This window comes from Neofelis nebulosa, chromosome 11, assembly GCF_028018385.1.
Source record: "Neofelis nebulosa isolate mNeoNeb1 chromosome 11, mNeoNeb1.pri, whole genome shotgun sequence".
NCBI lineage: Eukaryota > Metazoa > Chordata > Mammalia > Carnivora > Felidae > Neofelis > Neofelis nebulosa.
In genome coordinates this window covers 66,976,218-66,999,991 of record NC_080792.1, presented here as the reverse complement: position 1 = coordinate 66,999,991, position 23,774 = coordinate 66,976,218, and the positions used below count along the sequence as shown (strand labels likewise).

The 23,774-nt window shown below is 59.0% G+C and overlaps 1 protein-coding gene across 9 annotated transcripts in view; it reads left to right on the top strand.

Annotated features, from left to right (window-relative positions):
• ARVCF (ARVCF delta catenin family member) overlaps positions 1 to 23,580 on the top strand; it is a 49,367-nt gene extending 25,787 nt beyond the window's left edge. The window contains exons 3-20 of one of the 9 annotated variants that reach the window (XM_058693008.1): positions 1,881 to 2,108; positions 11,239 to 11,397; positions 11,576 to 12,099; positions 13,131 to 13,630; positions 14,296 to 14,479; positions 15,312 to 15,429; positions 15,862 to 16,033; positions 16,744 to 16,761; positions 17,793 to 17,864; positions 19,238 to 19,365; positions 19,684 to 19,834; positions 20,134 to 20,332; positions 20,423 to 20,534; positions 20,653 to 20,743; positions 21,061 to 21,114; positions 21,515 to 21,600; positions 22,202 to 22,318; positions 22,770 to 23,580. In XM_058693008.1, coding sequence (XP_058548991.1) covers positions 1,899 to 2,108; positions 11,239 to 11,397; positions 11,576 to 12,099; positions 13,131 to 13,630; positions 14,296 to 14,479; positions 15,312 to 15,429; positions 15,862 to 16,033; positions 16,744 to 16,761; positions 17,793 to 17,864; positions 19,238 to 19,365; positions 19,684 to 19,834; positions 20,134 to 20,332; positions 20,423 to 20,534; positions 20,653 to 20,743; positions 21,061 to 21,114; positions 21,515 to 21,600; positions 22,202 to 22,306 — 2,883 coding nt within the window. In that variant the 5' untranslated portion in view covers positions 1,881 to 1,898 and the 3' untranslated portion in view covers positions 22,307 to 22,318; positions 22,770 to 23,580. Of the gene's footprint in view, positions 1 to 1,880; positions 2,109 to 5,745; positions 5,914 to 11,238; positions 11,398 to 11,575; positions 12,100 to 13,130; positions 13,631 to 14,295; positions 14,480 to 15,311; positions 15,430 to 15,861; positions 16,034 to 16,743; positions 16,762 to 17,792; positions 17,865 to 19,237; positions 19,366 to 19,683; positions 19,835 to 20,133; positions 20,333 to 20,422; positions 20,535 to 20,652; positions 20,744 to 21,060; positions 21,115 to 21,488; positions 21,601 to 22,201; positions 22,319 to 22,769 lie in introns of those variants that run through there. The other 8 variants (XM_058693014.1, XM_058693011.1, XM_058693009.1 and 5 more) reach the window with 8 other exon arrangements.
• Positions 23,581 to 23,774: the final 194 nt, after the last annotated feature.

Genomic DNA, 23,774 nt, shown 5'->3' with positions numbered 1-23,774 from the left:
CAAGGAGGAAGGGCAATCCTAGATATGAGGCCCGTAGATTTCCTGATCATCACCTCCCAGAGCCTTGAGACCCATGCTGCAACCAAGGGCTTGAGTGACCTGGCTCCACCTCCTGTCCCACCTTGTGCTGCCCTCCAGGGAGGAAGACCCCACCCATGCCCACCTGGGGCTACCAGGTTCAGTCTATCCATGCACAAGTCCTAGTGCCTACGTGACACTGCATGGGGCCCGTGTGTGTCTGGGACCCGTGCCTAGGCAACAGTGGATGTGCACAGAAGGCTGTGTGCCCACAGCCATGGACATACCATGCTGTTTGCCCTCCATTCCCTCTTGGCCAGAGGACCCAGTCTATAACTCACTCCCCTCATTCCCCCCAAGCTCCTCCCCTGCCCCCTTGCCAGCTACTGCCTCTTCTAGCTGGCCATGCTGATTTCACTGCCCCTCTGCTAGGTCACACTGATGGTTTTATTTGCGTGACAGGTGTTGGAGAAATGAAGCTGAGCTTCTGGGACCTATGTTGATCTCTTGCCTTCAATGGGCCTTGGTTTCCCCAGCTTCACAGTGGGTTGGGCTCTATGGTGTCTTTTCACCTCGAGGTACACCCGTGCCCCCCAACCCTGTCCCTCGCTCAGCTGGTACCAGTGATCAGGCCCAGCACTGACCCCCCCTCCTTTCTAGGATTCTGTTCTTAAAGCTGGCTCCACCTGGGCCAGTGAGCAGCAGAGCTGGCCCTCCAGGGGTGCTACCCACTGTACCGTGTCTCTAAGCTCAGGCCCTATGTTGTGCAGGGGCACAGGGGCTGGCAGAGTCAGCTTCAACTGGTTGGGGTGGGCCGGGCCAGGAGGAGGCCCCGAGCAGGACTGGGCACTGCACCACAGTGCCTAGTGGTATGGCTGCATGGCCTGCACCCTGCCTGCTGCCATGCACCTGGGTCTGTGCTCCACATGCTTCCCCTGCTTCTTTTTGTTCATGAAAAACAAATATGCTGGGCAGCCAGGGAGCAAGCAGCGAGGAAAGTGCTGGCTTGTTGCAGCTGCCAAGTCCCTGCCACCCCCACCCACCATCCTGGGGCCCTCAGGAACAGCAGTGGGCAGGGCCCCAGGCAGGCCTGACCTTCCCCACAGACTGGGCCTCAGATGCCTGGGACCCTGCCCTCAACCTCCCTCCAGGTCAGGCGTGAGGCACATGGGCCACTTCTTGGTGCAGAATCTCAACCAGGCTAAACTTGAATTTTACTCTGCCATGTGGGTAAATGCCACTCTCGTTCCCAGCCAGTGTGGCTGTGAGTGGAGGCCCGACTGCTGGTCTGTAGACCAGTGTCATCTCCTCACCTGCCTCAGTATCTGACCCACCAGGAGGCCATGGAATGGCTTCTGTCTCCCTGCCCGCTGGTACAGCAGCTCTGCCACACCAGCTGTGTGGCTGTGGATGGGTTTCCCAATTTCTTTGGGCCACAGAGCATCTGCCTCAGTGAGGTGGGTCTGTGCTGGCCCCATGAGGTTGGGATGAACTGGCATGTGCTATGACAGCAGAGGCCCTGGGAAGTCTGAGAGGTTGTCACACCAGCTCTTCCTACCCTTCCCTTCCCAGAGGACTCTGGGATACCCAGAACCTCAGGTTCTGCTGAACCTGGCAGGAAGCAGGGGCTCCCGGCTGAGAGCCCTACACTCTTCAGGGAGGGAGCCTGCTGCTTCTGGCCAGCCTCAGATTAACGGCTTTTAATTTAGAATTTAATCAATGCAGCTTCTCTCTGGAGAGCTGGATGCTCTGGTCTGGGAGTGAGTCCTATGATCTATGTGTGCAGTGGGCAGGGGGCCTATGATGGCCTTTCTAGTCCTCCACCCCAGCCCCACCTTGACCACGCTCTGCTTTGCCTGCAGCCTGCCGGCATCCTGGTCATGGAGGACTGCAACGTGCACTCAGCTGCCAGCATCCTGGCCTCAGTGAAGGAGCAGGAGGCCCGCTTTGAGAGACTGACGCGAGCTCTGGAGCAGGAGAGGCGCCATGTTGCCTTGCAGCTGGAGCGTGCCCAGCAGCCCGGTGTGGGCAGTGGTGGTGTGGGCAGTGGGCAGCCCCTGCCGATGGCTTGGCAACAGCTGGTCCTGCAGGTAACACCCCAGTGAGTCAGGAAGGGTGAAAATGGCCAAGTTGGGAAACAATCAAGGGGCCTTGGTGGACCACAAGCCAGCATTGAATTGAATGATTTATTGCAAGACTTCCTGGGACTTCTGAGGAGGGGAGGAAAATGGGACCCCAAGGGGGGCTGGAAGTCTCACTTGGGTGTGTAGGACACCAAGTGATGAATGGGCAGGACACAGCCCAATCCTCAGAATGGCACCCTCCACTCAAGTGAGTCCTCAGAGCCCAGGCAGCTGGGCAAGGTCTGTTCTGAGCAGCTCAGTGGTCACCCTGGTGACTGGGTTTTTCCAGTCCTGGAGTCTCCTTGCCATGGTATTCTCCTTCGTCGCATGCATCAGTGAGTCAGCCCTAGGGTAAGGCTCGAGCAAGGCCCCAGGCTCTGACTGCAGCTCAGAGGGTGACCTAGAATGCTCAATTTCCCCACCAGCCATTGCCCTTAGACTGGGCTCAGGCCCCAACTCAGCCCCAAGATGCATGGAGCCTTGTCTGCTCTGAGGCCAGGCCCTGAGAACTTTAAAGTCAGGAGTCAGATGGCCAGCACTCCTCCTTCCACCACTGTATCCCAGGGCCTGATCTGCGGATGGGGCAGGAAGAGTACCGGCTTATGGAGTGGTAGGGGCAGAATGAGAAAACGTGGGATATCTGGAGTTTGGTGTGATTTTTCAGTTCATATTTTTACTTTTCAGTTCATATTATTGACTGAGGCACAAGGCAGGTGATAGGCAGGGCAGAGCTGTCCCTGGTGGCTCCCTGGGTAGGAGTCCACCCTACAGGACTTCCACTGTTGCCCCTTCTCACTACCTGTCCCAGAGGCCTGGGGTGCCATGCCCTCCTGAGTCTTCAGGGTTTCTCAGAATGACCCTAGAGGATCCTGCCAGTAGTGTTCTCAGTTTCCCTGGCTCACCTCCATGAGCAGGCATAGCACCATTGCCTTCCAAAACCTGGCAGCCACACCTCCTCGCAGTGTGTCCCCCAGTACATGCTGTAGTCACTGGGCCCCAGCTCCAGGGAACCAGATAGACTGCTGGCAGCTTGGGGCAGCCTGGACCTCTGTGGCTGGACAGAAAGGGAGGAAGGTATTGGTCTCGATTGAGACTGACCCATTTGGGCTAGCTTTGCCTAGCTAGGGCATGGAGGGCTCAGAAGCAACAGCCTGTGTCAGGTTGGGGGACCTGGCGAGTGATCTTAACCCCAAGAGCCTTGATGTTCTCATTTGTCTGTGGGCAATCCACATGCACAGCTCAGCATGGCATACAGTCAGACATGTCTCCAGAGGGCCCAGACCCACCAGCAGCCCCCACCATTGGGGAGCTGTCTTTCCAAGCCCCTGGTGCTGAGGTGGGCCACAGAGCCAGTCCATAGGAGGCCAGGCCTGAGGCAGGATGGGGCTAGGTGCTAGAGCCACCCCCTCCACCCCCTGGATCTCAGGCACTCCAAAGGGTGAGGCCTGTACCCCCAGATGTGGTTGGGGAGCAGAGCAGCCCAGCTGGGGCACATGGGGACAGTGGCAGTCAGTGACCTTGAGGCCATCCTTCAGGCGCCAGGCTCTCTATCTAGTCCTCCCAGGCCGGAAAGGTCTTTAGCCTCCAGCCCAGAGGGTTGATGCCCCCACAGAAAGATGTTCCCATAGCCTGGAGCTGCCCTGGCTTCCTTGGGGCTGTGAACTAAAGACCTCAGGCCACCACCCCTCCCGACCCCTCCCCACCCACTGCCCTCCCGGCCAGCCTTTGGTTTTCTGTCTCTTGGGAGGAGATGGTTTTCTCAGGGTGAGATCGGAGAGAGCATGTGTTCCCAGGGCTGTGGCTAGACTGGCAGGGCTGATGGGGACATTGGGGCCATATCCGCTGGCCAGGCCTGGCAGCCTTGATGCCAAAACTGCTTCCCAGATTTGTCTCAGCAAGAGATGCCCAGTGACCTACCTGCTGAGCCCAGGGCTTCCTGGAGCTGGTCTTCAGGGTCAGAGCTGGAATCTGTGAAGCTCAGGGCCAGTGGCAGGACAGGTAGCTGGGGCTCAGGGGTTGAGAGGCTAAGGGCTACTGCCATGCTCCCCAGATTGTGCCACTGTCGTGGCCACCTGCCCTTAATCCTCCAGCAGGAAGAGCTCCACCCCACCAAACAGCTGGCTGGAGCAGGGCTGGTCCTCACTAGCCCTCACCAGCCCTTACCGGCCTCTCCTCATGGGAGAACACCTTTAGTGACCTTGCCAGCCATGGGTTAGGCCAAGGTGGGTATGTGGCTGGGGCACTAGCAGCTGGTGAAATTTGGGAGAAGGCCGAAGCAGCTCAACTGTAAGTTCCTCAGGGGAGTGGTCCAGTTCCTCCTGCTGCTGCTCCTATCCCAGGTGGCTCCATGTGAGGTTGCCATGGATGGAGGATACAGGGGCCAGTGGTCAGGGCAACTCATCCCTGTGCAGGTGGGAAAACTGAGGCTCAGATCCACATGCGGTGGATACCCAGAGTGCTTGAGTATGCTGGCTGCATGGGCTATGTACATGACATGTCCAGGAAGAAGAGTGGCCCCTGGGGGGCTGGCTGGGTTTTCTGAGTGGGGTCTAGGGAGAAGCAGGAGGGGGCAGGAAGCCCAGGCCCTGCCCTTCTCTCTTGCCAGACCCATGGACCTCCTTGGGCTTGCCCTTGCTGTTATTATCTCAGAGCCTAGTGCCCTTATTCATGATATAAGAGTCATTGGCTTGCCTTTGTAGGGTATGAGCCAGGAGAGCCCCAGCCCAAACCAGCCTTCTGTGTCTGCGTTTCCATCCAGGACAGCCAGACTCCCCAGGGTGTGGCCATACCTTCACGCTAGGCTGGAGTGCACCCTAGTTTGGAGAAGCTCTGATTAAACCAGACCCTCTGATACCACTCCCCACCCACCACTCCCCAGTGGATCAAAGGCATGGAAGAGAGAGTGTCTGAAGCTAGTTTGGCTCAAGAGCTTTCACCCAGGGTCATCTAACAATTGAGCACCCCCCAACCCCCATTTGATCTGCTCTGACACCTATCAGAGAGTGGGGGCCTCTGTATCTTGATGGGGAGAACCCAAGACAAGTGGATCAGTGCAGGTCCATTTGGCAGGCCCCAACTGAGCTCTGTGGGGGTCCGTCATAGGGTTTTGGGCAAGGGCCTGGACCAGATCTGGAAGTCCCGAGAGGCCTTGCGGTGCTGACATCGTTGTAACAACTGTCTGATCAGCCCTCATTTCACAGCAGGGGGCAACTAATCGAAGTTAGAGCAGCTTGTACTATTGAGGATGGCTGCATTGGCCCCTGCTCTGCCAGAACTCTTTCCCCAATTCTACACGGGGAGGGGCCCGTGAACTCTTATACTGGAGGCAAAATGAGTCCTGGGAAGCAGGACTTGGCCAAAGTCACTCGGCGGGAAAATGTCACTCCAACGGTGGGGAGGAGAGGAACGAGGAGCCCAGACGCGCTGCCGCAGAGTTAGGGGCAACCCTGGCCTGGCTGCAGAGCCGCGCTCTGCGGGGGTAGGGGGCGGGACCTCGCCCCGCCCCACCGACCCCCGCCCCGCCCCGCCCCGCCTGGGCGCGGCCCCGCTCCATTGGCTGCTAGCCGTGACCGCCGCCAGATCCGCCCCCGCGGGGAGCGAGTCCGCCGAGCCCGAGCCCGAGCGGCCGAGGCGCCGGAGCCGATCCCGGTTCAGCTGCCGCCGCCGCTGCCGCCGCCGCCGCCGCCGCCGCCGCCGCCCTTAACGACCCGAGCCCCCCACCCCCCCCCCCCCCCCCGCCGAGCCCGGCCCGATGCCGGCCGAACTCAGACAGGTTGGAGGGAACTTGGTCCCAGGCGTGGGGGCACCATCCCTGGGGCCCGGCGGCGGAGGGCGGGGCGCCGGCCTTCCCGGGAGGACCTGCTTTTGTTCCGTGGAGCTGCCGGCCGAAGGCGGCTATTGTCTGTGCCTCGGACCGGCGCCGCCGTTCGGCCCGGGGCGGGCGGGGCGGTGGAGTGAGAGCGATGCCCGGGGGGGGGGGGGGGGGGGGCGGGGGGGGGGAGTGTGCAAGGCGCGGGGTGGGGCCACGAGGTCTCTGGGGATCGGGTGCAAGGACCCCAGGCGGTGCGACTCCGCGCCAAGAAGGCAGGGATCGGGGTGGGTGCACCGTAAGGCAGCGCCCAGGGCAGGTGCCTAGGTCTTGGGTGGTGGGTGAGAGCCTTCCTGAGCAGCCGCTCCGTGCAGGAGGGATGCCGAGTCAAGAGAGAGCAGCCGGGCTAGGCCTCCTGCTCCCTGGGGAGCTTGGTGGGCCTCCCCTCCCCTTCACACTCCCAGCGCGGGCTCTGACTCTGGGGACCTGAGAAGGCGCTTCCGGAGCTTTAATGGAAGCCCTGTCTGCCTCGGCAGCGCACGTGAGGGGAGGGGTGGAGGAGGGCCCTGCCCACGTGCGGAGGCGGGAGGGGGTCTCTGAGGGAAACCCGGTCAGTCAGCCTCCCAGTACTGGGAAGGAGCTGGAAGGAGGCGTGTGGGCTACCCGCACCTTGTACTCAGAATGTTTGTGGTCCAGTAACAGGCAGGGAAACTGAGGCTGACTGGAGGAGCAACTGCCCCAGGCCCTTTGTGATTAGGGGGTAGATCACTCCTGCCTACCTTTGGCAGCTGGGTTTCTGCTTGCTGTGCATCTCTGGTATGGCCCCTAGGGTCTGGCCAGTGACTGTCCCAGAGATGTAGGGGTCAGCTGGGGGGAGTTGGGGCCATTGTGTAGCTGTTGGATGTGGGCTGGGCTTGGAGAAACTGTGATGGGTGAAGCCAGCCCTGCTATCCCCTGCAATGCTGCAACCAGTGGTGTCTGCTGGGCACCAACTGCCCCCTGGCCTCTTGGCCACTCAGTGTAGACTGCAAGCCCTGGCAGGTGGACTGCTGCTGTGGAGGTGTGAGCTCCCCATCTGCCAGGGCTGGGCAGAGGCTGTGGGCATCAAGAGATGACATCTGTGGTAGCCAAGGGCTCACTCTCTGGTGAGAGACCCAGCCTGGATTGTCTTGGACTCTATCCGTGATGACTGTGCTGGGGGTGGAGGGGGCAGGGGGACACTTTCATTCCTTTACTCTTCCACTCGTTCATTCATTCATTCATTCATTCATTTATTCAGTACCAGCTGTCTTGTGCCCTCTGTGAGCCAGGACTGGGGATTGTGGGAACCAGGTATGGTATCCCACCTTAACGTATTCCCTGTGTGCAGGTGAAACCATGGACAGGGTGGGGCACCTGCCCTGAGGTTTGTTTTTCATGATACATACCATGAGTTCTCATCTATCAAGTGCAGTTGGTGAGCCTCTGCAACCCCAGTCCAGACTCCACCATTGTAACTTGGCTTGTATCCCTGTTCCTTCTCTCTGCCATTCCCACATGTACCTCAGAGGTTATTGTGGGCTTTTGCCCAGGTGGCTGCCCCTCTACACATTGTCCCACATTGTTTCCTACTCCCCACATTCCTTAGATCAGGCCACAAAGGTGGGACTGGCACTATCCCCCTTGTCCTATGGCCTTGATACCCTGGGTACTTCCCACTTCCAGATGAGGAAGCTGAGCTCCAGGTGTGTGACAGAGCCTAGGGCCCTCTTGCTATGCCCAGCTCCATGCCTCTGGGGACCCTCTCGAGAGCAGTGGTGACTGGTTGTGGGTTTACCTCTCTGAGTACTGGCCACTCTGGCTCTGGGCTTGGAGTCTTGGGCCACGCCCCTCCCACAAGTTCAAGGGAGCCCATGGGGAACCCCAGGTCTGGACAGGAGCCCCACTCTGGGCCAGACCTGTGGGCCATGGACGAGGTAGACCATGGATGGGAGTGCCAGGGGATAGTTTGGGCCCTGGAGGTAGGTAATGGGAGGCAGGTCAGTGGTCCCAGGAAGAGGGGCAAGAATGAAGTTAGGGCTGGGGAAAGGTGACAAGAGACAGTCGACAGGATTTGGCAAGATTTGGGATATGGAGAAGGGCTAAGGGTGGTGTGTCCAGGCTGGTGCCTGTGTCTGGGGTGCAGGGGGGAACCTCAGGTGCAGGGCCAGGGGTCCCTGGGGTATGCTGTAGGTGGACCTGCAGCCCTAGACCAGTGTCTTGAAGCCAGTTGAGGGGATGCAGTCACCCTGGGCAACTGCCTCTATTGAGTGCCAACTGTGTGCTGGTCATCAGTCCATCCCATGTCACTACCCCAAAGATGTTATAGAGGCCTGAGCATCAGGTTGACCTTGGGCCTTTCCCTACTGTAGGCTTTTGGTTCCCCACTCTGCTGCCAGCTCTGAAACTCCCATAGTGAGTGGTTGAGTGGATGTCTAGGGAGTTGGACACAGAGATAGGAGGTAGGAGGAGGTGATGGGATGTGTTCATATGTGCAAGTCCCTCCGGAGGCAGTGGGCACTGTGCACTGGGGGCTGTTAGGGTTGATGTGCTTGGGTCTGTGCACTGAGCTGGGTGCTCATACATACGTATGTATATGTGCATACGTCCCTGTTGGAGGAACCAGGTACGTGCATGTGTATCTAGGTCTTTATCTGCATGTGTGCCCAGGAGTGTGTAACGGGGGCCAGGCCTTCCTGTGATCACAGGCTGACTCACGCTCCTGCCTGCCTGCCCATCTGGGTGAAGTCATCACCCATTTTTAGCTCCCTGAGGTCATTTGCCAGTGGGGCTCTTGGGGCCTCAGGATCCCACTACCGGGCTGCCTGGGTTGGGTATTAGTAGGCGATGCTGCAGGGTTGTCAGGCCTCATTGGCAGAGGGTGGGGGGGGTGAACTTGGCTCTCCTAGACCTGCATCCCTTTGTCTCCCACTGCACTGTGTCAGACCCTCACCATAGACTAGAGTGAGAATAAACTGAGCCTCAGAGTAGCATTGAGGTCTGAGGTTTGCTTACTCCTCCTCCTCCCTCCTCACACTCACCCCCTAACCAGGGAGTAGGAGGCTTTTCTCTGAGAGTGTTAATTATGCAAATGTATGCAAGTCTACTCAGGGCCCATGCCCTCCTGACAGTGCTCTGGTCCCCTCCTGTCAGTCTTGCTCTGAACCCCTCCCCTTCACTTGCAGCCACCAATGTGTCGTCCTAGACCCCTCCATGCCTGGCTCCCAGAGCCTGGCAGAGAGCTCAGTGCCTGCCACACATTTGCTCCCATAGTTGCCAAATACAGGTGGGGTAGCCGAGGCCTCAACAGTGACAGGCTGTCCCTGAATCTGCTCCAGAACTATCTCCCAATGCCCTCAGAGAAGAGGCCAGGCCACCTTGCCTGGCAGCTCACCAGCATGTCCCTATTTAGGGTCTCAGTTTATTCTCTTTCCCAGGGAACATGTTCCTCCTTCCTGGCCAGGTCCCCAACAGGCATTCCACCTGCAACACTGAGTGGCAACCAAGGCTGTGGCCCACAAGGGGTGAGGTGTAGCTTAAAGGCCTTGCAAAGTTTGCCTTTTCTGTGGATACCTGAAATTCCCCAGGTTTGTGAAGTCCTGGTCAATCCTCTCCCTTCTGTCAGGCCTCAATTTTCCTTTTTATAAAATCACATATTGTTGTCCTCTGAGGTCCTGCTTCTGGGAGAAGAGGCTGCATTCTGTGATTTCTTCCTTCCTGTGTCACCAGAACCCAGGGGATACACCTGCTCTGATATGGTCCAGGCATCTCTCTGGACCCCTGAAGAGTTTTCAGGGGCCCAGAACCTCAACAACTATGTTCAGTTAAGCATTTTTTTTCAGGTCAGGACACTAACCTGAGGAGACTTCACACCCTGAGGACCTAGGGAGGCAGACCCTAGGGCAGCTGTGGACACTTAGCCTTACACACTGCTCAGGCCCAGGGCCAGGAACAGAGTAGGGGTCTAGTGGCAGGCAGATATGAGTATGGCCTTCCCTGGGCCTCAGCTCCATTTCTGTGTAGGCCTCGGAGGCCTGGGGCCCAGACGGGGGACTGATCCTTCAAGGCACAGTATCTGAGCCACAGAGCAGGTCCTGTCCTCCTGCTGACCTGGCCCTGGCTGCCCAGGAATGTGCCCCCACTTGCCTGCCCACTGCAGCTTGGGTTTCAGCCCCTACCCATCCTGGCCAGATGCTATCCTAGGACATTGGCATGGTGTGGAGGACCCATGTAGTCAGGCCCAGGGGTAGATAGACTTTGGCTCTCAGGCCCCTTTGCCAATCAGCACAGCAGGAGTCTGCTCAGCTCTGCTATGGACTGGCCTGTCCTCCTTGAGCCTCAGTTTCTCCACTGGCAAGTCGGGCCATAGGCATATGGGCCTTAAGAGGGCCTCGTCCAGAGCCATCTTGCCTGTAATTCTACCATGGTCAGCCCCTGCAGAGAGGAAGGCAAGGGGGCGCTGCTGGTTGAGAATGAGGTGGGTGACTGAGGTTGGAGAGGCTTAGGGAGAGGTATGTGGGGAGGGGACCAGGATTCCTGTCAAGGACCAACTAGGTACACCCGGCCTGAATTCACCATCTCTGGGCTCTGATAGAACACTCAGCACTTCAGGGGGGGGCACCAACCATTGGGCCAAATGAGGTAGGGCCAGGCTGTGCCCACTCAACACCCCACGAGTGTCCAGGCCGGAAGGAGCAAGGGTATTTTGGGCATTCTGGGAACTGGGTATTTCTGTCCTGTGAGGGCGTCTAGCTGGCCTTGGGAACAGTGGGAGCCTGGGCGTGGCCACGAGGAGTCAGTGAGCAGTGCTGAAACTGCTATCCCAAGGCCTCTGCACTGGAGGCTTCTGGGGTGGGTCAGGGAGGAGGCCCAGGATACTGGGAGGGCCCAGCCAGGGCTAGTGAGCCATGTCAGGAGAGCAACGTGCAGATCCCACCAGCTTCCTTGCCCCACCAGGAACCTGTAGCAGCCAGGAACCTTGCAGCTCAGACAGGGCTGCCCAAGACTGCACTACTGGGGTCAGGGGCTTCATCTGCCAACTCAGCCCAAGGAGGCCCCAGCACTGGGGGTCAGCCCCCAGGGCACCCCATGGTGTTCAGAGACAAGACTGGAGCTGCTGTCTTCACTAGCTGTTGCTGAGACAGGCCTTGGGGTCCATGGGTTCCAGGGGTAGGATGAAGGCACTCCTGGCATCTAGGCCAGTACAAGCATCTGCACTCCAGGGCCAGGTGAACTGTGGCTCCTCACACTGACAGCCCCCGTCTTGCCCAGGAACAGAGCCCGGGCAGCCAGGCCTCGCTGGCCACAATGCCAGAGGCGCCCGAGGTGCTGGAGGAGACTGTGACGGTAGAGGAGGACCCTGGTACACCTACTTCTCACGTGTCCATTGTCACATCAGAAGATGGTACTACCCGGCGCACTGAGACCAAGGTATGGCGGGGCCCAGGCAGTGGGCAAGTAGGCTGTGTAGCCATAGTTCCGTTTATAGAGTGGCCTCCCAGGGGCCACCTATTGCTCAGGTGGAAGATCTAGGCCACCCTGGCCCTGCTGGGGCAGTGTCCAGGCCTCTCAGGCTGCCCAGCCCATTGGCCACCCACTTACCCACCAGGTCACCAAGACGGTCAAGACGGTGACCACGAGAACAGTGCGCCAAGTGCCTGTAGGCCCAGATGGCCTCCCCCTGCTGGACGGCGGCCCCCCGCTAGGCCCCTTCGCAGATGGCCCCCTGGACCGGCACTTCCTGCTACGTGGGGGTGGCCCAGCAGCCACGCTTTCCCGTGCCTACCTCAGCAGTGGGGGCAGCTTTACCGACGGCACTGAGCCCCGTGATGTCCCCAGCTACGGCAGTCTATCCCGTGGGCTGGGTGTGCGGCCCCCACGTGGCCCCCTTGGCCCAGGCCCCGTGGATGGTTGCTTCACACTGCCTGGCCGACGTGAGGCCTTTCCTGCAGGCCCTGAGCCTGTGCCGCCAGCCGGCCGCTCCCAGCCCGAGCGCTTTCAGGCGGAGCCATATGGTTTGGAGGATGACACACGCAGCCTGGCTGCCGATGACGAGGGTGGCCCGGAGCTGGAGCCTGACTATGGCACTGCCACTAGGAGGAGGCCTGAGTGTGGGCGTGGCTTTCGCACCAGGTGAGCACCCTGTGTCCGGCCACTGACTGCCTCCAGGAAGTCTGCCTTCCACTCCCCCACCAGAGAATCCTCCACAGGAAGTGTAGCTGCCAGGGCTAAGTTACACATGTTAGTTTGAATTGGACTGAGTCCTTTTCAAAGACAGCAATAGGGCAGCCTCTGGGATGGTGGAGTTGCAGTTGGTACCCTCCCTGTGGGTCTAGGACATTAGGGAGGTTAGTGACAGTGCCCAGTGCCTGCTAGTCCTGTTCTAGTCAGATAACCGTGAAGACATGAGCACAAGAGGCTTAGCACATTTCTCTGAGTTTGAGGCTCCAGCCTTTCCCTGGGCCTCAGTTTCCCCTACAAAAGCAGCCAGAACCTAAGCCACCCAGCTCTTCCTAGCACAGGCTCTGGTTCTGTCATCTCTGCCCTCAGTTTCTCTATCTGTAGAGTGGGAACATGATCACAGCCTTCATATGGATTGTGCTGTGTGACTGCAGACAAGACACCTGACCCCTACTAGCCTTAATCTCTGCCCTAGGAAGTGGGTTTGATGGTGACAACCCACAGAGACATCTTATGCTCTGGGGGACTGGTGGCCTGAATGCTCCTCATAGAGTCCCACCAGGATGGCTGTGTGCAGGGGAGGGTCACCTCCTACCTGCAGATCCTGGCAGATCCTGCACTGCAGAGATGGGCCTCATGGAAAGGCAGGACTCCCAGTCATGGACACAGATGTTTCATAGAAACGCATTTAGCTCAGAATTGGGGAACACTGCATGGTGATGAGAGTGAGTGAGCTCCCTGATGCAAGCCTTGGTAACCATTGGCTGGTGTTTGGCTCCATCATTGTCTGGGAGTCCGTTCTTGCTGGCCTAGGTCATGACTCTCAGCACCCACTCGGTGCTTGGGGTCAAATACCGAGGTTATTTGCCTATCCCTGCCCTTAATGGGTTCATGGTCCCCCGGAGAAAGTATGGTGAGGCCACTCTGGAGCAGGCATCTTGTGACAGTGCTGAGATGTTCATATGCCCTGCCTGCCTGCACAGGGCCTATGAGGATGTGGCAGATGATGGCGGTGAGCTGATGGAGGAGCGTCCCCCGTTTCCAGCTGCGACAGCACCCCTGGCCCAGCCAGAACGGGGCAGCCTGGGTAGCCTGGACCGGGTGGTACGGCGGTCGCCCTCAGTGGACAGCGCCCGTAAAGAGCCACGTTGGCGGGACCCTGAGCTGCCGGAGGTACTGGCCATGCTGCGGCACCCCGTGGATCCCGTGAAAGCCAACGCGGCTGCCTACCTGCAACACCTGTGCTTTGAGAACGAGGGCATCAAGCGACGTGTGCGGCAGCTGCGGGGCCTGCCTCTTCTCGTCGCTCTGCTGGACCACCCAAGGGCAGAGGTGCGGCGGCGGGCCTGTGGGGCACTGCGAAACCTTTCCTATGGCCGAGATACAGACAACAAGGCTGCCATCCGCGACTGTGGCGGTGTGCCTGCCCTGGTGCGCCTACTGCGGGCTGCCCGGGACAATGAGGTTCGAGAGCTCGTCACAGGTGAGTGGTACCTGGCTTCCCCACATCCCTCAGGGAGGAGGAGAGCGAGGCTTGGCCAGAAAAAGACTCCCCTCCCCCCACCCATCCATTTAGTCAGGAGTCCCAGCTGCTGGGGGGTAGGCATCAGGCTCAGACTGAGTGGTCCCCAGTGTCTCTATCTCTGGACTTTGCTGCCCCTCAGGCAGGACCCCTCTCCACTTGCCCCCATGTCCCTGTACTCTCCAGGTCCAGCCTCTTGGTCCCACCCTCCAGTGGGGCAGTGGTGAGTGATTGTGCCTCATGGGACCCAATTGGCCAGATAGGGTCACATGACCACTTTGGGTAGAGCCAATGGAGCAGTAGTCCCATCCACCCATGAGGTTGAGAAGGGATGGAGGAAGAGAAGGTACCTGTGTGTCTAGCCACAGGCTCCTTACCAGCCCTTCCTCTGCGTCCCAGCCCCTCTGATGCTTCCTCCCAGCCAGTAGCTATTATTGAGTGCCTGTGCACATCTTGCCTGGGCCAGGGTAGGCACCCAAGACTCCTCATGGCTTTTGTCACTTCCTATCTTCTAATCTGATGTAGGGCTGACGAAGGATGGGGCAGGTCCTGAGCAAGGTCACATGGGGAGGTAGGGAGGTCACTGCCTGTGTGGTCAGCACTGGCTGCTTGATGGCATCCTGCAGGCACACTCTGGAACCTGTCATCCTATGAGCCCCTGAAGATGGTCATCATTGATCACGGCCTGCAGACACTAACCCATGAGGTCATTGTGCCCCACTCGGGCTGGGAACGTGAGCCCAACGAGGATTCCAAGCCAAGGGATGCCGAGTGGACAACAGTCTTCAAGAACACATCAGGCTGCTTGAGGTGTGGGTGGGGGCTGGGCTTAGGCATTCCCTATGAGGTCACCCAGGGCTATTCCCGGTCAAGGAGGTGGGAGCCAGGCACCAGAGCCTACATGCAAAACTGGGAATAGCCATGTTCTCATGTCCTGTAAAGTGTGGAAGAGAACTAGCCACCCAAGTCTTAGGAGCTTCACAGCCATACCACAGTTCCTGCCTGAGTCCTGAGAATGGGGCTTGATGAGGCTGTACTCAGCCCCAAGGGCAGCCTCTGGACAAGGTCTGCTATGCTGTCATGTAGTACCCCATGGCCCCAGCCCTGCTCAGTTTTGATACACTCTCCTATCACCGTGACAGCCAGGGTAGGGGGAGCCAGGACCCTCATCTTCAGGTGGCCTCAGAGGCCTCATTCTACCTCCTTGCAACCTCTGCCCTCACCCTCCCACCCTGGGATTCCCTGTGGAGTCCCCACAGGCAGCGCTGGCTCCCCACTGTCCTGCCTGTCCATCAGGATGTACCCCCGTGGCCCTATGGGGTCCTCACCTCAGGGTAAGGTGGAGCCCAGAACTGCCCGTGGGGTAGGGAAAGCCCATAATTGCCTGCAAATGGACTCACACCTCTGGAGCCACTTCTGCCCATTTCCAATTCAGCCAGTCATCAGAGAAGGCCCTCTGCGCCATACAGTTGCCTGGCTGGGGCTCCTTCCTGGGGTCTCAGTGGTCAGGGAACTGTCAGTAGCCCCAACAGGGTGGTGTCAGAGCCTGTTTTACAGATGAAGACAAGACCCCAAGGCCAGGTGAGGGCTGGGAATTTGCCATGGGAGCCAGGGGTCACAGGGCTTGCTCTTGGCCACCCAGGAACGTGAGTTCGGATGGTGCAGAGGCCCGGCGCCGCCTCCGGGAATGTGAAGGGCTGGTAGACGCCCTGCTGCACGCCTTGCAGTCAGCTGTGGGCAGGAAGGACACGGACAACAAGGTGGGTGGAACCTGGCAGGGAGGGCTCTAGCAGGTCCCAGGCAGGGGCAGTCTCATAGCTTCCTACAAAGGGTTCTGGGAGATGGAGCAGGAACCGGACCCAGGGGGCCCTAAACTATCTGGGCAGTACAGGGGGAGTAGGCATACCAGTCTGGGGCAGCGCCCTGGGGATGGACCATCTCATAGTGGCCACACTGAAGTGGACATTCCCGAAGCCCTGGATGAGGTCCTACACACAGTGTGTTTTCCACCTTTTTTCTTCCTCAGCCCTTCTCTGGGAGTTCTTAGCCATATGGGCCCCCTAGCTTAGGCCTTCCCATCTTTGCATCCCTGGTTCCTTCTGTGCACACTGGCTGTGGCCAGTCTTCGCCAGGAAGGTTAGCAGTCTCCGTGCCCACCTGGCCCTGCTCCATCAACTCTCCTCTCCCCACAGTCGGTGGAGAACTGTGTGTGTATCATGCGGAACCTGTCCTACCATGTGCACAAGGAGGTGCCTGGGGCCGACAGGTACCAGGAGGCTGAGCCTGGGCCCCCAGGCGGTGCTGCAGGCTCCCAGCGCCGGAAGCGGGATGACGCTGGCTGTTTCGGTGGCAAGAAGGCCAAAGGTGTGTGGGAGGGACTGGGGTACCATTCTAGGACTCCCCATGCAACCCAAGGCTGAAAGTTCTTCCATACCCATGGCAGGCACGGAAGCCAGAGACCACCTGGTCAGCTCCTGATGGGCAGGTGGGGAAGCCGGGAGCCTCGGAGGCTGGGCCCAGCCCCCTGGGTCATCCAGCTGTCAGGCCGGCGTTCCCTCATCTGCACTGTGGGTCCCCCAGGGGAGGACAGGAGTGAACCTGTGTGGTGTCCCTGCTGCTGCCTCGACTCGGTCCCTCAGCTCTGGGAAGGGTTCTATGGGTTCATGTTTGGGAAGTATCAAAGACGATGCTGCCTCCTGGCATTCATAGAGCACCAGAAGACCCTGAGATGCCCTGAGGGCAGCACCCCACCCTGCCTTCACACCATCCTGACCAGCATTTGCTAGGTACAGCTTCCAGGATCTGCATTCCCTGGCACCTGCCGGGTGACATCTGTACACTGCCTTCACCCACTCCTCCCCATCATGTGGACCTGTTCTGATTCCAGGCCTCCCCTTTCTTATCCCATTTGCTGGCACTCAGCCCTCCAAAGTAATCGCGGTAGGATTCCATGACCCATCTACTCAACCCAGGGTATTCAGTGGGAAGTTGAGGCCTCCTGGGAGGGTGTGGGGGGGGGGTTGCTGCCCACTCAGGCTCGTCTCCTCTCTCCTGTGCTTCCTCCGGCTGCCCAGAGGAGTGGTTCCATCAAGGTGAGTCCCTGTTTGTCCTGCTGTCCAGGCCTGGTGGGTGCAGTGGGCACCAGGGAGGTGCCCCCTGCCCTATTGTTTAGGCAGTTATCTCCATGACAACTACAGGGCAGTCCAGTCTCAGGGCCCTGCCCCATCCCCAGTCCCTTCTCCAAGCAGCCATTTCCATGACAACTGTGTGGGCATGACAATGGCAGGAATGTCAGCCCTGGACCTTTTGGGAGGCCAACAGGCTGTTCCTCTATAACTTCAGACTCAGCTATCCCTGCAGGGCTGGAGCTGGAGCTGGAGCAGGAAGAGCCAAAGAGGGGGCAGGGCCTGGGTATATTCGTCCCCAGGGGTAACTGAACAAAGTCTGTCCCTGGGAATGAGGCAATATATGGCTTAGAGGGACAACAGAGAGGCCCCATGAGGCTGGGATCCCAGATCATCTGAACTCTGCTGCTTTTCAGAGGAGAAGCAGCTCCCTCATCTGAGATGAGGGTGAGTGGGAGAGAGCGAGCTCATTCATGGAGGTGTGCAGGCTGAGGCTGACAAGTGTTAGGTGGGGCTGCTGTAGGGGCTCAGCCTGTGGGCCGAGGTCTCTCTTAGCCAGCAGACCCTGGGACCAGGTTCTGACCCCAGGTGGGCATTTCCTTGTGGCTGGGACTCTTGGCCCCAGCTTTGCTTTACTGTTCAACCAGGCACATCCTGTCCTTGCCAATCCTCAGCTTTGTACCTACCTGCCACCCAGCCTGGGCTCCTAGCTCCTGGCAGCTGCAAGGCCTTTGGGTGGTCTGCAGTGCTGCTCCCAGCATCTGAAGGAGATGAGTTCTGGCTTCTGGGGGCAAGGCTGGGACATCCACAGTCCCCACTGCCACCACTGCCCTTCTCCGGCCCTCCCTGCCTACCTAAACACAGAATAGTGTTCCATTGCCAAGACCTCTTGGGAGTGCTCTTGGGTTTGCTTCAGGAAGGAAAGTGCTGTGTCCAGCCCTCCTGATGCACACCCATTCTCTGCAGAGTCTGCTTCACCTCCCCCTACTCTGTTCCAGGGAAGAAGGATGGTGAGATGGACCGGAACTTTGACACGCTAGACCTACCCAAGCGAACTGAGGCTGCCAAAGGTGAGTGGGTAGAGGCAGAGTTCAGGCACAGGCCTATCCAGGTAGTGAAGCTTTGTGCTACTAAACAGGCTTGAAGGGCCTTGGGGATCCGATGGAAAATAGGACCACAGGTATGGGGTTCCCCAGAGGACCATCCAGTCCCTGGGCACCTGCTAAGGGTTCAGAATCAGGGTCAGTTCCGTGGGTCACTTCAGGCAGTGGGGGGAACAGGCACAGAGAGGCCAGGCGATTGCAAGGTTACACAGCATATGAAAGACTAGAGGGGCTAGAGTGAGGCCTTCGGTGAAGGGCAGAGACCAGGTGGGCAGGACCTTCCAGTATCAGCTGAGGAGCTCACATTCACTCAGGGTGGTTTGGGAGTTGGGGTGTATAGTCATATCTAGTACAGAGGCTGATCACACGGGGGGCAGAGTAGTTTGTCTTTCTTATCCCTGTCTGGAGCCCTGTGTGCTGGCACTGGGAATCCAGCCTGAGTAAGAGAGATCTGCCCTAGTGAGTCCCAAGCCACAGCCCACCCTGCAAGCCCAGACACCCCCAAGCAGGGTGGAAGACCCCGGCCATGGGAGGTCTAGAGGAAAGCATCACAGGCAGAGGGACCAGCTCCTGCAAACACCCTGAGGGGTAACACTTTGCATGGGGACGTTTTTGGAGCATTTGGGGAACAGGAATCCCAGGGAGGCTGGAGTAGAGGGACCAAGGAGGCATGAGGAATGTAGAGGGGGTGATGAAATGTCAGGTGGGAGGACCCAGAAGAGGGAGTAATGTTTGGGTACAGGCCAGCTGAAAGGCTGCTCAGGCCCTCCTCTCTGAGTGCCTTGGGGCAACTCTGCTGCAGCCCGGAGTGGTTGAGCGGGTTGTAGACAGAGAAGGCAGGCCCTGTTGCTAGGGGTGGCCACTGGAAAGAGCTTTAGTTACATAGGAGGGAATAGGGCCCTGTTGCTAGGGAGGGTGGGTCTTGTTGCTAGGGCTCCTCCTCTTAGTTGTACAGCCTATCTACATGGGCGGGCTGGCTCTGTTATTAGGGAGTTTGAGTCCTGTTGCTAGGGAAGCCACCCTGGCTGCCACCTCCCTCCCTACCTCTGACCTCCTGGATGCTCTGGCTGCCAGGCAGGTCTAGTACCATTTCTTTTGCACCAGGGGCAAAGGAATAGTGACCTCACTTAGACCCACTGCATCTCACTGAGCTTCTGTTCTTCCATGAAATGGGAATGCCTTCTCCCTTGGGTGGCCCATAAAGAGTGAATGCATTGATGTTAAATTTTCCCTCACTGCACCACACCCATCCCTGGCCCCAGCTGACTCTCACCCTGGGAGGAGAGGGGATAATGGGGGCAGGTGTGGGTGACTGTGGGTGGTGGGTGCTCTGTGCCCAGGCTTTGAGCTGCTGTATCAGCCCGAGGTGGTACGTCTCTACCTCTCCCTCCTCACGGAGAGCCGGAACTTTAACACCCTGGAGGCTGCCGCTGGCGCCCTGCAGAACCTCAGCGCTGGCAACTGGATGGTGAGAGGCCAAGCCTGGTAGGGAGGGGACAGAGAAAATCTTAGGTATCCTGTTGGTGCCTGCCTCTGACTTTGTCCAGGTTGGGAGGGAGAGTAGGGGACACCATGTCTCCCCGAGGTCCAGGAGGTTCAAGGTTCCGGGCGGTTTGGGGCACAAAGGATGCAAGCTGGAGATAGAGTTGAGTTGCTTGGGTTGGACTTTGTCATGCCAGGGAGGAGGGTCCAGCCAGAGGGAACAGCCAGGGTTCAGGTGGGAGAGTGCCCGGGCATGTAGGCATGCCTGAGTGTGCTGAGCATCCTACCTGCTCCACTGCCACAGTGGGCCACGTACATCCGCGCCACGGTGCGCAAGGAGCGTGGGCTTCCGGTGCTCGTGGAGCTGCTGCAGTCCGAGACTGACAAGGTGGTGCGCGCTGTTGCCATTGCCCTCCGTAACCTCTCGCTGGACCGGCGCAACAAGGACCTCATTGGTGAGAACACTGGTGGGGCTGAGCCAGGATACAGAGCCCGGTGGTCTGCTCTGGGGTCCCACGGGCAGGGGCAGAGGGACCGGCAGGGTGGGGAGGTCAAGGGCCCGGCCCTGCCCCTGTCATTCTGTCCCAGCCACTGGAGCTCACGTCTTCCTGAATCGTCTCAGAGCCTATCCCCTGTACACGGCAGGTGACGTTGCAGCTTCCTGGGGCTCTCCTGGTGGAGGCCCTGTCTGAATCCCCTTCCTTCCCGCTGGGGTGAGCAGAGGCGTGTCCTAACACTTGCCCCTGTCCTTCAGGGAGCTATGCCATGGCGGAGCTGGTGCGGAACGTGCGCAATGCACAGGCTCCGGCGCGACCTGGTGCCCGCCTGGAGGAGGACACGGTGGTGGCTGTGCTCAACACCATCCACGAGATCGTGTCTGATAGCCTGGACAACGCACGCTCACTACTACAGGCCCGAGGCATTCCAGCGCTGGTGGCACTTGGCGCTACCAGGTGGTTGAGGGCCTGGCCTGGGGAGGGTGGGGTCCCAGTGGGAGGGGGGGGCGTGGCCGGTTGCTGACCCCGCCCTGGACCTGGCTGCAGCCAATCAGTACGTGAGGCGAAGGCCGCATCCCACGTGCTACAGACTGTATGGAGCTACAAGGAGCTGCGTGGTGCCCTACAGAAAGATGGCTGGACCAAGGCGCGCTTCCAGGTACGGCCTGCGTGGCTTTTCTTTCCCTCTTTCACTTCTCCAGGCCAGGTCCCCCACAGGAGCGCCCCTAACCCTGTACCCTATCCTGTCTGTTTTGTGCACCTCTTCTCATACACAGTCAGCCACTGCTACTGCCAAGGGACCCAAAGGAGCACCAAGTCCTGGAGGCTTTGACGACAGCACGCTGCCACTGGTGGACAGGAGCCTTGGTGAGTACCGAGTGGGGGCATGGAAACCTATCCCTAAGGTATGAGATGCTCCTCTACCCAGGGGCACTGATAGTGACAAGGCAGGTGAGGGCTAGGGGTGGGGGGTGCTTTCCTGGCTTGTAGCCTCCTACCACCTCTACACCCATGGTGTCCACATTGATGTTAAGCCGGGGTGGTGCTGTCAATAACAGAGGTGTGGCAGAATGGTGCAAAGAAGTTAGTGATGAAGAGTCCCTGAGGCCAGCTGTGCTGGGGGTCTGTCTGTTCTGGTATCCCCACTGCACTGTATCCCCAGCCACCTGGCTTGTGCCTTGCAGATGGTGAGAAACCGGGCAGCCGGGACGTGATCCCCATGGAGGCACTTGGCCCAGGTGAGTGCAGATAATGCAGGGCGTCTTGTTTTCTGGGGAGGAGGAGGGGAGAGGTGCTGAGATGGGCCAGGTGGTTTTGTCTTGTGTGTTTGGTGCTGGAGAGGTCTTCCAAGGAGGTGCTGGTTGGAAGAGATTCGGTTTAGTGGTACTGGTGAGAGGGGTGGACAGCCAGGGAGGGGTCAGTGCCTAGCTGGGGTCTGGCCTGCCAGCTGCGGGGGACTGGGTGGGGGCTGGTGTGTTCTGAGCCACCATCATGGGAGGGGTCGTGAGAAGACCTGACCTAGTCCTCCCGCACAGTGCTGGGGCAGGGTAGGTGGGCCCCCCCTGCATCTGGGCTGAGAGGGAGATCTGCTCCTGTGGTGCCTGCCCCTCAGAGTTCCCCTCATGTCCCCACCCCAAGATGGATACTCTACTGTGGACCGGAGGGAGCGGAGGGCTCGAGGCAGTGACCCTGCGGGGGAGGCCTCTGAGAAGGAACCATTGAAAGTAAGTGGCTGTGGGCAGGTGCCTAGAGATGTGGCATAGCTAGGGCTTGCCTGAGAGGGGCGCCAGCGAGGTGCTGAGTTTAGGCTGCCCAGTCAGCCTGGGGTGGAGCTCATCTGAAAGGCAGTTGGGCTGGGAGATCAAGCCTGACGACCGGCCCTCCCGCCTCAGGAACATTACCAGCAGAGTCAGTCTATGCGTACAGGTGACTTGAAACTCATATGCACTGGGAGAGAGGGGGCACGGGACAGGGTCGCTGCCCAGAACAACGCACAGAGCCAGGGGAGTCTGAGCAAGTGTGTCTTCTTCATCTTTCTCCGCCTGTGTGTGTGAGTGGGCAGTGGGTGAGGGCCCACCATGGTCCTGCCTCCATGACAACACCTCCCAGTCCACTCTGTGACAATCCCCTGGCTTTGGGCACAGGCCTGTGTGTGTCCACGTTGTCACTCCGCATCTATGTGAGCCACACTAGCTCAGCTTCCCCTTCCTGTGCACCCTGTCTCTGGCCTTACCCACTGAGCGGCCCAGCCCCAACCTGTCAGCACTGACTAACATGCTGTATTCTGCCTCTAACGCCCTCCTGCCCACTGCCCGTCCGCTGCAGCCCGACCCCGGCAGGAAGGCTCCGCCTGGGCCCAGCAGGCCTGCGGTCAGGCTGGTGGACGCCGTGGGGGACGCTAAGCCTCAGCCCGTTGACTCCTGGGTCTAGCTTGCATGCCTGGTACGTTCTCTCGTCTGGTTTTTCATTCAACTGTTTCCCATCCTCTGGGCAGGGGCTTCTTGTTAATCTCTGCTGGCTGCATGTTCTTTCCCTCCGTGCTCCCTGGTGGGACCCTGACTTCAAACTCATCAGGCTTAAATGCCCATTTTATGGACAGGCTGAGGTCGGAGAGGGACATGCTTCCATGGGTCTTCAGTCCCAGCCCAGGTCATCAAGGACCCAGAGGAGATAAGGCCAGAGAGCAGGGATGGTCCCCCCACATTTAAATGCCCTAAGCACAGTGTCCCTGCTGGACCAGCAAGTCAGATTGGCCCTGATGCCCAGACTCTTGGGGTCAGCCTGCACCACTCATAGCAGCCGCCTTTATCCACATTTTCATTGGCATAGCCTGTGGAGGGGTCCACCTAGCCACCAGGCCACCCTGCTCAACCTTCCCCCTCTCCCTTCTTAGGGCTCGGGCCCAGCCATTTGTTCTTAGGGATCTGATCTTGGGAAGAAGGGAACTCCAGGGCCGGCCCTCACAGACCCTGCTGTGGAGCTTGGAGCCCCCTGGCGCCAGGGGTTGGCAGCGCCTCTCGCCTGGGAGCCAGGGCCGGACATTCTGGACACACCTCCCTTCCTGCCCCCCCTCCTAACTCCTTAGGCTGAGTTAGCTGTTTACTGACATGGTGCTGTGTGTGAGTGAGAGAGAGAAGGCCAGTGGAGCTGCCAGGGTGGGGCCCAGGGAGGTGGCAGGACAAGGCACCGGGCTTTGTTTTGGGGCTGGTGATGTAAAAGAGTGTGCTCTTGTATGTGCAAGGCCCCAGAGGAGTCTAGCAGGGAGGGGGGCTCAGGGAAGGAGTTTAACTCTGGAAGCTGGAGGGGATCCACTGGCCTCTGAGTCTCACCCTGCATGGCAGACAGAACACGGGCAGGGGCTGGCCGTGCAGAGAGGCTCTGGAGGCAGTGAGATGGGTGTCAGGCTGTGCTTGCCCCCACCCTGCCCTCGGATACATGGAGCCCAGTGTGGCAGGAGCCTTCTCTGAGCGACTCTGGCCCAGGCCATGGCTGCCAATCCTGTCTGCCGGAGCCCTGAGTCACACCTCTGGGACTGACCTTCGGCAGCAGCGGGGGACTGCTGCCTAGTGCCTGCTGTTTGTGACTTAAAAACAGAAGAAGAACACTGACAAAAAGCATTAAAAACAAAACCAAAATAAGACTGTATTGGTAAACACCTAATTTTTTGTAAGAAAATTTAAAAATTAAAAAAAGCAACAAAGGAACTTTCTATCTTCTATGGCTCACATCTTTTGCTCCTCCCTGATTGTCAGGTGGGAAATGGGTAGAGGTGGTGTCCATAGGGGGCTCAGCTCCTAGGCCCCAGGAGTGTTTCCACACATGAACTCCCAAGCTCCTGTGATCCCCTTTCTACACACTCAGAGGAGAGGGCTTGCTCCTGGGTGGTTAACTGGGACCT